Source organism: Eucalyptus grandis, chromosome 6, assembly GCF_016545825.1.
Source record: "Eucalyptus grandis isolate ANBG69807.140 chromosome 6, ASM1654582v1, whole genome shotgun sequence".
Classification (NCBI taxonomy): domain Eukaryota; kingdom Viridiplantae; phylum Streptophyta; class Magnoliopsida; order Myrtales; family Myrtaceae; genus Eucalyptus; species Eucalyptus grandis.
The window spans coordinates 19,835,695-19,848,539 of record NC_052617.1 but is presented as its reverse complement, the minus strand read 5'-3'; the positions used below and the strand labels follow the sequence as shown (position 1 = coordinate 19,848,539).

The following is a 12,845-nucleotide window of genomic DNA, read 5'->3' as shown; positions in this document are numbered from 1 at the left end:
CATTTAAATACTCTCAGTGTTTTTCAGTCTCTAATTACACTCAATAATCCATACAATGTTTAGCATTTAAAATTTCTGTGATCAAGAGGAACTCTCGGCACGATTTTCAACATGCTCTATGCAACCTTTGGAGCTCTCTATGACATTAAGGGCTCTTCCTCTTGGTATTTAAAGGGGAAATTCAGTAGAACAAATAAAGAAGAAGAAAGGAAACAATTAGTGGCCAACATCCTTGCAACTTTCTTCGTCGTCTTCCTTTCGGCCCTTATTGGCGATGGCCATCGTTAATCTCGTTTCCCCTTTTCGGCTGAGCGAAGCCGTTTCTAGTGGTCAGGACCATCATGGTTTCTCTTTCTTTCTTTCGTGTTCGAAGCAACACCACAATGGAGTGGGCATCATGGCCATTGACAGGCCATCACTGCATTTCCTCTCTCCAATTTTGAACAATGGTCGAGCGTCTATAATTCTCATCTGATCCTATTTCATCCAAGGAGCTCAAACTCAAAAAAAAAAAAATCTAACATATTTATATAATTTGGTTTGATTTAACGCCCAAACCACACTACTACACCATGCTCATATTCTAATAGTCGTTAGTAGGAAATAAATGATTATTTGGTTTTTAATATAGAGGCACATTCTATGACAATATTTGAGTTGTTAAAAGAAATTGATTATAATTAAAGGTAAGTCTTCAAGGCCTAGAGATCAAAGCAAATATTTCAGAGTGAGTAGTAAGTATATGCTTAGGTAATGCTTAGGTGGAGCATTTCCTGTAAAGAATGCAGCAAATCCAATCTCTGTAGTATGAATGAGATTTTTCTAATGATCTGGAGTCCCAAGTGTCAGAATGAGAGGCGATTTTTTAGGAATAACTTATTACTCTATATAAATAAGTTGTTATTTTCCAATATTGGATTGGGATTTTTAATATGCCCACCTATAGGTATAGAGAATCAAGTATTTTTAATCCGAAAGTTCAAAAGCACAAAGTGAATAGCACAAAGGAGAAGCTCGAAAGAAATTCGGCGTGCAAAAGGCGTAGCTCCATAATTGTCCTCCACCTTATCTTTTCTTTTTTAAAGCCATCGACTTTAGTGACTGTAAACTGGAAACTGAACCTACTGCGAAGTTGCCTATACGCATTTTGGATGGCAAACGGATTGAATTCAAATGCGTGAAATGTCATATGGCGAACTTAGAGACCAAGTGAGGGGCTGACCTTACTAAGTGCGAAGTGAGCTCCTATGGCGAACTCAGAGATAGGAACGAGCACCAGCAATACATTAAGAGATGAATACCAGGTCTTTCTAAGTTTTAGAGGACCCGATACACGTCGTGGATTTACCAATGTCCTCCACCAAGACTTGGTATATGCCGGGATTCGTGTTTTTATCGATAACGAAGAGCTTCGAAAGGGTGAAAGAATTAGTGGCAACCTTCTACAAGCGATTGATCATTCCAAGCTCTACATACCCATCTTCTCCAAAAACTATGCTTCAAGTCATTGGTGCCTCCGCGAGCTTGCAAAGATGGTGGAGAACAACTCTAAATCTAAAGAAGATGGGAAAGAGAATGCCATATTGCCCATCTTCTACGACGTGAAACCCGATGACGTGAAGCTGAAAACTCCATTGTATAGAAAGGCCATATCAAATTTGAAGCAAACGAGGGAAGATCATGAGAAGAAGTTCAGCTCCAAGGATATAAAGACGTGGCAGCAGGCTCTCAAAGAAGCTGGTGGCATCACGGGATGGGAGTTGGAAAAATATCCAGGGTAACAATCTAATCATGATTCGAAAATGATTTTTAACAATCGGGCCCTTTTTTGCTAGAAATTCTGATTCTTCTACTTGATGTATCAAACATTTCTCTTCTATATCCTACACTTGATTGCGTTCCCACTTGGTTGGCTAGTATATGGTTGGTCAACAAGCAAATTTGTGACTTTTCTCAATTGAAATTGTTCCACTTGTGGCAGCTATGTGAAACTTATCCAGGAGGTTGTTGAAGAGGTTGTGGTCAGGCTTAAAATAAGACAGAGAAGTGTAACGGGAGATTTAGTTGGAATGGAGGCTCGGATAGCAAGCATAAAAAAAATTATTAGACATTGATTCTGATAGTGTGCGGCTCATTGGAATCTACGGGATGGGCCGGGATGGGCGGCATTGGTAAAACAACACTCGCTAAGATTATCTTCAACCAACTATGTCCTCGTTTTGGGAGAAATTGCATCTTTCTCGATGACGTGAGGGAAACAACAAAAAAGGGCTTAGTCAAGCTACAAAAAATATTATTGTCTGAAATCTCTTATTCTAGAGTGGCTCTAACATTGCTAACATTGATGATGGGATTAATAAGATTGAAGAAACAATTTGCAATAAGAAGATGCTAATTGTATTGGATGATGTTGATGAGGCCAACCAAATCCAAAAACTAATCAGAAAGAAATCTTTGTATCCTGGCACTAGAATACTTGTTACTACTAGAGACAAGAGCATTCTAAATATTAGGGAATTTAAGTATCAATTCGAGGATTATGAAATGGTGCGGTCGAGCAAGGATGATGCCCTTAAACTTTTTAGTAGACGTGCCTTCAATGATGATTCTCCTCCAGCTGATTACCACACTCTTTCAAAGGGCATCGTCTCTACTGCAGATGGACTACCTTTAGCTCTTGAAGCAATAGGTTCATCGCTTTTTGGCGAGGAAGAAAGAGAAATATGGGAAGAGTGGCTAGAGAAGCTAAAGAAGACACCTCATGAGGATGTTTTGGGAAAACTAAAGATAAGCTATGATGCCTTAAATCCATATCAACAACAAATATTCCTCGATGTTGCATGCTTTTTCATTGGTGAGAATAAGACTAATCCAATGTACGTGTGGAAAGATTGTGAGCTTTCCCCAGAGATTTCCCTCAAGGTCCTTATTAAGAGGTGCATGATAAAGGTTTTAGATAATGATATATTTGAGATGCATGATCAGTTTAGAGATCTTGGAAGGGTAATTGCCAAAAAAGAACGTACCAGATTGTGGGATAAAGATGACATCATTTGTGAATTAAGATCAACAGAGGTAAAGTATGGCCAAATTTGAATAGAAAATTGCTTATACCCTCTTCTTAATTGATGATTCACGTTTTTTATTTGGGAGCAACTCTTCTGTTTCATTTTTTCTTCCCTTCGACAAATTAAATTGCGGAATTATTGACAAGTTCCTGCTTCTCAATGTCATTGGCAGATCAAGGAAAGCGTTCAAGCACTCCATTTGCAAACGACCAACAACAATCGTACGACCATCACAGCGGAGCAACTTAGACGGTTCCCACATCTCAAGTTTCTTTGGTTGAGTAACGTAGTCTGTGAAGGTGAGTTCACGGGCTGTCTTTCCAAGTTGAAATGGATCATTTTGATGGGCAACACACCAACTAATTTGGGTCTAGAGAACGTGGTTGTGATGAATTTTCGTTTTTCTAACCCCAACAAAGATGAGATCCGTTACCTAATTAAGGTTCGTGAGTTTCCCTCCTAGTGTAATTTTCTCATTCAATGAAGGATTTGATGGATTTGTAGTCTTTTTTTCTCAATTGGTGAGAGGATTGGATCCAAGTTGGGTCCCCAAATTCATATTTATTTCTTGTACAAACATCTAATTGTCTGTCATGATGTTTCATTGGCTTTTGTAGGGCGCAATGAAATTAAAGGTTCTCACTCTTGAAAATAATGGCTTCATATGTGGGACACCAACCTTTCTTGAATGCTCAGTTTTAGAGAAGTTGACTATTTGTCATTATCCATCTTTGAAGAAAATTGACCACTCTATTGGGAAACTGAGGCTGCTAACTGATTTGAATATTGAGTCATGTGTGGAACTTGAAAATTTGCCCGAACAAATTGGAGAGCTACAAAATCTTCGGCACCTCTCTCTTAATAGATGTCATAGCTTGAGCGAACTCCCCGACTCAATTTCGAAATTAGAGTCATTGATGAAGCTGGATATATCATGCACGAATATTACAAGATTACCAGATTCCATTGGTAGACTACGGAGCCTATCATATGCCAATGTATCATGGACACCAATTGCACAAATGCCCGGTACAATGAGCAAATTGCTACGCCTCCAAACACTAAAATTGGAACATCGTCATAGGATAAAAGAGTGGCCGGAGCTCCCAAGAAGTTTGACAACTCTACGGCTGATATCTGCTTCGTTGCTAACTGTCCCTAATCTCTCAAATCTTACTAATCTAGTTGAATTGTTCCTATCCAATGACTTTGACGATAGGCTGTGCATATCAAGTGTAATTCCAATTGGTGAATTGAGGTGGATTGGGAGGTTATCCAAACTAAGCAAGCTGCACTTTTGCTTATTAAATGTCCACGCACCAACTACAGAGTTGGGTTCCCTTTCTCTGCTGAAAGAACTTACTCTATTTGGACTATACTTCCGAACCCTCAAACAACTACCGTCAAACTTGATAGTTTTAAAACTTTACCACACTCAACTGAAATATGTACATCTCGGCGGGCTTCCTATGTTGGAAAAATTGAGAGAAAACGAGGTGTACGAGCAACCTGATGTTCCGTCTCTCGAGGTCTTATGTGCCCAGAGCAGGTGTTTTCTGCCTAAGGACCCGGGGTACAATGAGGTACGAACTCCCGAGTTGTTTGATCATTCGTGGGGAAAGTTCCCTTTCCTAAACTCCCTGAAGATGCTTCGAGAATTCCATATGGAGAGGTGCCAGACGGTAGAAGTTATCGATTTTGTTTCTCTGTTGGAATCATTGGAAAAATTTACTGTTAGAGGCTGCTGTTCATTACGAAGGATAAAAGGTTTGTCAAACTTGAAGAAATTGAGGAGGTTACATATTGAATCCTGCTGGAGGCTGCGGCGTATGGAGGGCATTCACGAATTAGAGTTTTTACAGCAGTTCAGAAGTCGTGGGAGTGTATTCTTTGTAGAGATTTTTGATGCATCGAGCTCAAAAATACCAAATGAGTGCCAGATGGACATAACATTTAACTGCAACTTCAGCGGGAATTGGGAGTCTTTTAGAGAGATGATTCGGATCGATAAAAAGCAAATGCGGGACTTCGGAATCTATGCAACAGTGGACTCTGAAACATTAAAAGGGATCCTTGGTGCGCCTTCTTTCTATTCATTTCTGCTTCATTCTAGTAAGCAGAGACAGCAGACAAATTCTAAAATGTGCACCAGCGATTAGGCTTCTCTTTCACGTTTTCTTCTTCCTCCTCTCTTCCCCCTGCTTAAGCAAATCTCTATCACCCAGTCCTCACCACTGCTCGCTTGCTCCTCGCGAGCTTCAGTCCGTCGTCCGCTGTCTCTCTTCTTTCCCAGGTTCCATCGTGAGCTTCAAGTCTTTCTTCTTCAGCACAGCTCGGCTGGAGGAGTTTGGGTGCTACGTGAGGCTCCGACGGTTGCATTCATTAACTCCATCAGTGGCGGGAGGCATGGGCCTGGATCACCATCTAATTGCTGAAGAACAGGTACGAGCGGTGTGGCAGTTTGAATGTAATCCTGTGATTTATCTTTGCATAGTTAAGCATGAGTTCGAGCTCTAGCTTCATATGGTAATAGCTTCGTACTTTATTTATGTTGCTATGCTTCTGTGGACTGCTCGATTGAGTGGAATCATGTTCCGGCGTGTTGTGCGTCTGTTAGTTGGGTTATTACAAGAATTATGGGTATTTGGTGAGCTGACTTAAGATTAGAGAGTTACAAAATTTGGGAATCAGAGTTTACAGCTTTGTTGGAGAATGGCGATGTAGATTTTCGCAGTCAACCATCTGAGGATCGAACCATTCCCATGATTGTCATTGCAGAGCACACAAAACTTTCTGCAAAGGATGTCGAGCGTCTTGTCATGAAGTGTTCGTCTGTAGGTATATTGTAAGGTTTGAATAATCATCAATTTAATGAGTATCCACCATCTCTTTTTTATCTGTGAGGGGCTGATTGAAAAGCAAACAATGTCGAGCATCTTCTCATAAATAGCTTCATACAGCAAGTGGTGGCTGATGTGAATCAGCATTCTATTTTTTTTTTTTTTTTAATAATGTTGATGCTATGTTTCATAATTGGGGGGCTGTAAAAGATGATTACTTTGAGTTATTCATGCTTGTAGATTGTCCTTCGCCACTATTTCTGGTGTGAGAATAGAAGAGCTCTGGATATGTGTCAGTGTGCTGTTGCATACGCAGTCATGGCAAATACCTGGATTTTGTAATTGCTTGCATGTTCTCTGCTCTAGCATACGTAATGGAAAACTGATATTCAAGTATTTACCTTATTGTACAGAGTCTAAACATTTAGAATCTCAACTCAGATTCATCTTATTGAGGGCATAATCGATCAAGTGGAGGGAATATTATGCGTTTCATGGGTGCAACCCAGAGTTTTTGGGATTCCATAGTTCAAATTACTGTGTGACCGACTGGACAATTGGTTGGACAAAGTACACGCGGCTTTGTTTTCTGTTGAAGCAGACACTCCAGATCTTCTCACTTCTTGATTATTCCCGTGTTCTTGTTCTCCGTTTTGTACCGATCTTCTGATTTGAACTGAAAGAAGAGAGAAAAGTGAGCAACTTTGTAGCAAGGTGCTTGGTTAGGTGGTTGTACATCTCAATTTACTTCCTTGGTGCTTCCGTTTTGTGCCTAAAAAGCTTAGGCGGTTTGTCATATTTGAAGATCTTGAAGCGGTTAACAATTGACCGGTGCCCGTGCCTGCAGAGGTTATCAAGGGCATTGACGATTTAGAATTTTTGTATCGGTTGGAAATTAATGGGTGCAAATCAATGGAAAGGATTTCTGATGCATCGAGCTGAAAAATACCAAGTAAATGCTTGATAATCATAGTATGTAGTGGGAAGTTACTCGATAGGATTCTTACACCACTTGGAAGTCTTACAGAGAGAAGATTCTGAATAGATCAGAGCAAGGGACGGACTTTGAAATTGAAACAAGGGATTCTATACAGAAAACGGTACGCCTTCTTTCTATTCATAGATCATCGCTGTTTCTTCTGCTTTACTTGATTTCTATTTCTGCTTTATTCTGATGAAGAGAGACAATGAACTGATTCTAAAACGACAAGGACAGTCTTATTAAAATTCCATCTTACTGGGAATCTCCATATGCTCTGTGTGCGCGCGCACGGGCGTGTCCACTTCGGTGGTGAGGTTGGGGCTATTACATCCTTCGACATCTATAACAAAAGGGTCTTTCTTAAGAGAAATTTAGGCCACCTTATTATTTCCTATCTGCAGAACTAGGAAAATAAAGAGAAGAAAAGGAAGAGAAAGACAGTCGGCAAAATGAAGAGGAGAAAAGAGAGAGCCAGACAGAGTTGGCAAAAGAACAAGAAAAAAGAAAGGGGAAAAAAGGGCCTCCACTGTATTTTCGGAATGAGGTGGTTAGGTCGATCTGCTACTCAAGCAAATTGGTCGTGAGCCGACGACGTTGTCGCCCTCGGCCTGACCATGCTCTAACTCCAATGGCTCTGGACTCTTGGGGACGGCCAGCATGGCTGAAACGCAAAACAAAGTAAACGAGGCGGTGGCGGGGGCAGTGAAGCGACCAAACGGCCGTGCCTGTATCGGAAAACATCACAGAGACATAACAATAGAACACAACAGTCTGGACGACTTGATTTCGGCAAAAAGAGGAGGAGACGAAAATTAGATCTCGTTGAGGCATTTCATCGAGCAGGTGGCGTGCGATACTGAACGAGGGCCTCCCGGCTCAACCGGGACTCAAACTCGCACAGTCCCCTCGACATACGACCCACCAGACCGACATTATCAAAACACAGGGGCGAAGGGGCCGGACGCGTGAGTCAGATGGCCGCGAGCTCCGGCCCGGCGTGCCCGAAATAGGGCAAAAACAGAGCAGTAAGGAAAGGACAAAAAAGGGGCGCCAAAGTGCGCGACCTCGGGGGCCTTACCCGACTTGGCGACGACGGCCGGAAGCCAGTCTCGATACGAATCGAACTATAGCCGGCCATCTCAGTTTTGCCAAGCCGGGAACCACACGAAAACGGCGGATCGAAACCGAAACTCAACTCACCAAAAATCAGACGCCGTGATAGATGGGGGCCCCAGGCTCGGTGGTACCAGCTAGGGGACGCCGGTTTGTGTCGAGGATGGCCAAACGGCGCTCAGCCGGGGCGAATTTTCTGCTCTCTCACTCGCGGTCTCCCTCTCGGCCAGATCCCCTCTATCTCCCTGTTTCTCTCTCCGTCCATTTCTCCCTCTGTCCGAGCCCCCAGAATCCCCCTCTAACGCCCGGCAGGCGCGCATCGCCTCTGCCACCGCCAGCTCGCCGTGCCGGCCTGCCCCCGACCCAAAAGGCGCGCTCCTCACTTCCCGTCCCGCCTCTGCTTCCGTCCTTCGTCCTCCTTTTTGTTTTTTGCAGAACTCGTGAGAGCGTGAGAAAGTGGGAGTGCGTGAGGGAGAAGATGAAGGAAGAGGCTGGGCTTGGGGAAAAGAAAAGGAAAAGTGGGCCGGGCTGGGCCTAGGCAAAAAGAAAAGGTAGAAAAGAAAGGGAAAGAAGGCTGGGCCGGCCTGACCCTGGCCCGATCTCACTTTTTCTTTTCTTCTTCTTTCTTTTTTAAATAATAATTTTTAATCAATTAGTTTTCTTTTCCATTTTTAAATTTTTTTCCTATAAATTATTTACATCGTAATGTAACTGCTCATAATGTCTATATACTATGCAATTCTAGTGAAAACTATTTTTGTTTAGAGATTAAAAATTAATTCCTAATTTTTTATACAATTAAATCCTATATGAACAGGAAAAATTTAGGAGTCAACATTACGATTTGTATTATTTTATCTTAATTGATGAGGACTATCATAGAGGCACAAATTTCAATTACTAGATTTTTAAGTAGATGAATGCTAAGTTGCTTGGTGCATTGGGGTATATTTTTCTTCAAGTGGGAGATTGTTAGCAAGTGAAATCAAAAAAAAATTTAGGGGTTTTTTTTTGTCTTTTATATTAGTTTTGCTTTTAGGTTAAAAGCTACACTTTACATTAGCGATAGTCAAACGCTAGCCATCAAGGGGCTGAAAAAGAAAATAGAGAGAAAAGAGAAAAGAGTGAGTTTTTTCTTTGAGAACTCTATTTGTGCTCCGATCTTACGAAAGATTATCACTGTATTTCAACTTTATTCAAAGTCCAATAAATTTGCAGAGTGTCTCTCTGCGAAAACATAGCCTAAGTTTGGATGAACTTCGATAATAAATTTTCTGTTATGTTCTTTCGATTATGTTATTTTATTATTATATTTAATCTTGGTGGACAGTTTGTTTGGGTTACTTTTTTCTGAAATCAACGCGTCATTTCCTAACATAGCGCTGGTAATTTGGGCGGCGAAGACCAGCCAAGAGGGAGGAGTAACCCATGAAATGCGGGGTGACGCAATGACCACGCTGCTGATGGAAGGCGAGGATTTATCTGGACAGGTGGGGAAGCGATGAGCTCATCGAGCAATGGCTCAGTCCAAAGATTCAAGAGGAGCCGATTGTTCAGGCCATGCAGGGTCAAAATGACTATTGTGAAGGGGGATTTCAAAACGAATTAGCTTTGATGGCAACGATGATTGGTTAGTACGCGAGATTAACGGAGGAGCAGCTAAGAAAATGATAAAAATTCCCTACATGTTATCGTCTGCTACCTTGGACTGTTCACCTAATAATTCACTTTCAATATGCAGCCAGATAAGCTGCCTGAACAGGTCCTACTCTTGTTATTTCCTCCTATTGCCATTATTGCCCTCTACCCTGCTTTCTTTTCTTTTTTTGTTTCGCACGCTCTCGCACTCTGGTTCCAGCTAAAACTCTTGGCCGATTGTTGACTAGATGGCCCATGTCTTGACTTAGTTTCATGTCACCAATAAGGCTAAAGCGATGAGGTTAGCTGAGATTTAATGGTACGCACAAAAATGGGTCAACTTAAAAGGAGCAAATCAAACGAGTAATGTTGAGTGGCCTTGAATATTTCTTCAGAGATTGGAGGGACTCGAAAGTGCCTGTCATCTTCGCCGGTCCAAGATTTATTTTGATGCCAGGCTCAAGGAATCAAAATCAACAGCCTCTAGTCATGAATGCGACGGACGAATGCAAAAAACCGTGCATGGTAAGTGTTTTTGGTTAGGGATCGAACCAAAGCATTGTTGGCAAATTGGGTCCCTAATTTTTTTTTAAGAAATGCAATGACAATCTAAGGAAATAAGTGTTGAAAAAGTTTTGCACAATCATATGCTATTTAATATAAAGGCACATTTAATGAGAATACTCCGGTGGTTAAAGGCAATTTATTATAATAAAAGGTAAGTCTTTAAGGTGAAGAGATCGAATCAAATATTTCACACTGAGTGGTAAGTGTATGCTTGGGTAGTGCTTAGGCGGAGCATTTTTTATTTTTATTTTTGGTAGTGAATGCTGCAAAAAATCTCTAAGGTACAAGGGAAATTTGTCTAATTTTCCAGAATCTCATGTGTCTAATGAGAGGCGATTCTTTGGAAATATTTTGTAATTATGCATTTATATAGATAAATTGTTATTTTACAATATTGGATTGGAATTTTATGTATGTCCAACTATAAAAAAAGTTACACCTTCATTATTGTCCTCCGCCTTATTTTTTAATAACGGCATCAACTTTAGTGACTATAAATTGAAAGTTGCACCTGCTGCAAAGTTGCCTTGATGTGTTTTTGATGTGAAAAGGGACCATAATATACAATGTTTTCTGCACCTACTGGGAAGTTGGCTATGCGCGTAATTGATGGCAAATGGTTGTGGAAGATGATTTTATAGTAATATTTGTTCCCCTTTAAATTTTGGTCAATTCTGATATTTATTTGAAACCTCTTTGCTTCCACCTGACAAAACCCTGTGAGTCACGCGAATGGAATTAAGAGTCTATCCGTAATTTTCAATTAAACCCCGTGAGTCACGCAATACAAATGTCCAAAATTATGTTTGTAATTGACGAAAGTGGCATCAGGCTTCATTATTTATATCTTATAATTAAATATCCATTTCTCCTTTTTCTAACGTAACGCAGTGTTCTCCTTTTGTAATTTTTTTAGGGAGGATGATCCGGTGGAAAAGCTTTTCAATTGAATCACGTGAGTTACATGATACAAACGTCCAAAATGATGTCTCTGACTAAAGAAACTGGCATCAGACTTCGGGCATTCAAATCAAGAATTTCATCGTTTATTTTTCATAATAAATATCCTTTTCTCCTTTTCTAGTTCTAATACTTATTTTAGAATAGGTTTTTGAACAAGTATATATTCTGAGCACTATCGAGGATCTTTGCCAAAGTCTATTAAATTCAAGAAGCACATATACAATATCCCAACTCTGGCGGGTTCAAATCATATCAAGGTCCAGAACAAGACTTATCGAGAATATAACATTGAACCAAAACAAGACAAATTCAAAATATAAACAACAACAACTAGTGATCCAGCTAAGGATTCTACTTTCCATAAATATATTGATTGAGTTAATCAAACTAAAATCAATCCTAGAGACAAGTTCCAAATGAGAAAAGCTATATTTATGGAAACTAAGGTTTTGATTATATGAGCGACCAGAATCAAGTGGAAATTCTTTCTTTGTCCTCAATGGCCACAAGATCTTCTTTGAATCTTTATGTCCAACGGGTAGATGAGAAGAAAATCCTTCAGTGATTGACTAAATGGCTAGAAGCACAGTAGAGTATTTAAGGAGATTAATCGGTCAATGAGATAGAGACGCAAACTTGAAATTCCAAAGTCTAATTGTCTTCATTTGTGACTTTACAAATTATGATCAAGAGAGAAAAACACAACAAAAAGAATGACTTGGTGTGATAGTATGATCTACCACTGAGTATTTGTACTCACAGTTGTAATTTTTTGTTAATCCTATAGTGGAATCCAACGAGTAGGCTATCAATATGGGAGAGTGGATGTGGGCTTAATCTAAGCCAAACTACTCGTGTGTAATTTTCTCTTCCCTTAACTCATCTTAATTAAGTCTGTTGCATATTTACAGGTTATCTCAAAAGTATGGTTATTCTCATAATAGATTTTGATCTTTATTCAAACTTTAATGTCGACTTATTTCATTTTGCATTTACTTGTCAAGATTTTATTTTAACACATATTCACCCCCTCTAGATGTTTGTACTAGCTTTATCACCTTTACCTAGTTAAGAAATAGGTCCAAAAACTAATCTTCCGAAAAGATTGATTTCCACATGCCTAAAACCTTCCGGGTTGATTAAAGTTGTATGTGGCATGCGTGATTAATTAAAAGGTAAAAACGTGATTTCGAAGAATGTCATTTTGGCATATTTTGGGGATCTTGTAATATGGTATTGCATGATCTTCCAATTTACTAAAAAGCAAGTATTAACATTTGTTATGTATTCCAATCGTTTGAGGCAATGGCTTGAAAACATAGGATGTACATGCTCATAGCGTTTCCATAAGGTGTTGCTAAGTTATATAAAGTAGTGCATCAAAGATGACCATGGTTATGATCCGATTGCGATATCTTTGGAAAGATTGTTGTTGTATACATTATTTGTGCAAAGTTGGATTTGTATAAACCATCATGAATGCATTATGTGTATTTTGAATGCTATTTTTAAAACGACATTTTGTTCAGATTTGATCACAGTGTCCTTTACTCATGAGCCTAGAGTGTCTCCCTAGTCATCTTATGAATGGAGCTAACCTAATGCATGTGAATGTAGCGATTTGCGTGCATAAATCGGTGTTAATTGAGTCAAATGATTTAGATACTGGTGTTA

General features: G+C 39.9%; 2 protein-coding genes across 2 annotated transcripts in view; one reads left to right on the top strand and one right to left on the bottom strand.

Moving 5' to 3' along the window:
• The window catches only part of LOC104453184 (geranylgeranyl transferase type-2 subunit beta 1-like), a 102,724-nt gene that overhangs the window by 58,554 nt on the left and 31,325 nt on the right, over positions 1-12,845 (bottom strand). The gene's annotated exons all lie outside the window — the stretch shown is intronic.
• LOC104455416 (disease resistance protein RUN1-like) lies at positions 1,248-6,250 on the top strand. Its single transcript, XM_039314415.1, has 7 exons — positions 1,248-1,777; positions 1,982-2,048; positions 2,320-3,075; positions 3,241-3,510; positions 3,686-5,144; positions 5,362-5,510; positions 6,149-6,250. Exons 1-7 carry the CDS (start codon positions 1,248-1,250, stop codon positions 6,248-6,250), a joined length of 3,333 nt encoding a protein of 1,110 aa, XP_039170349.1.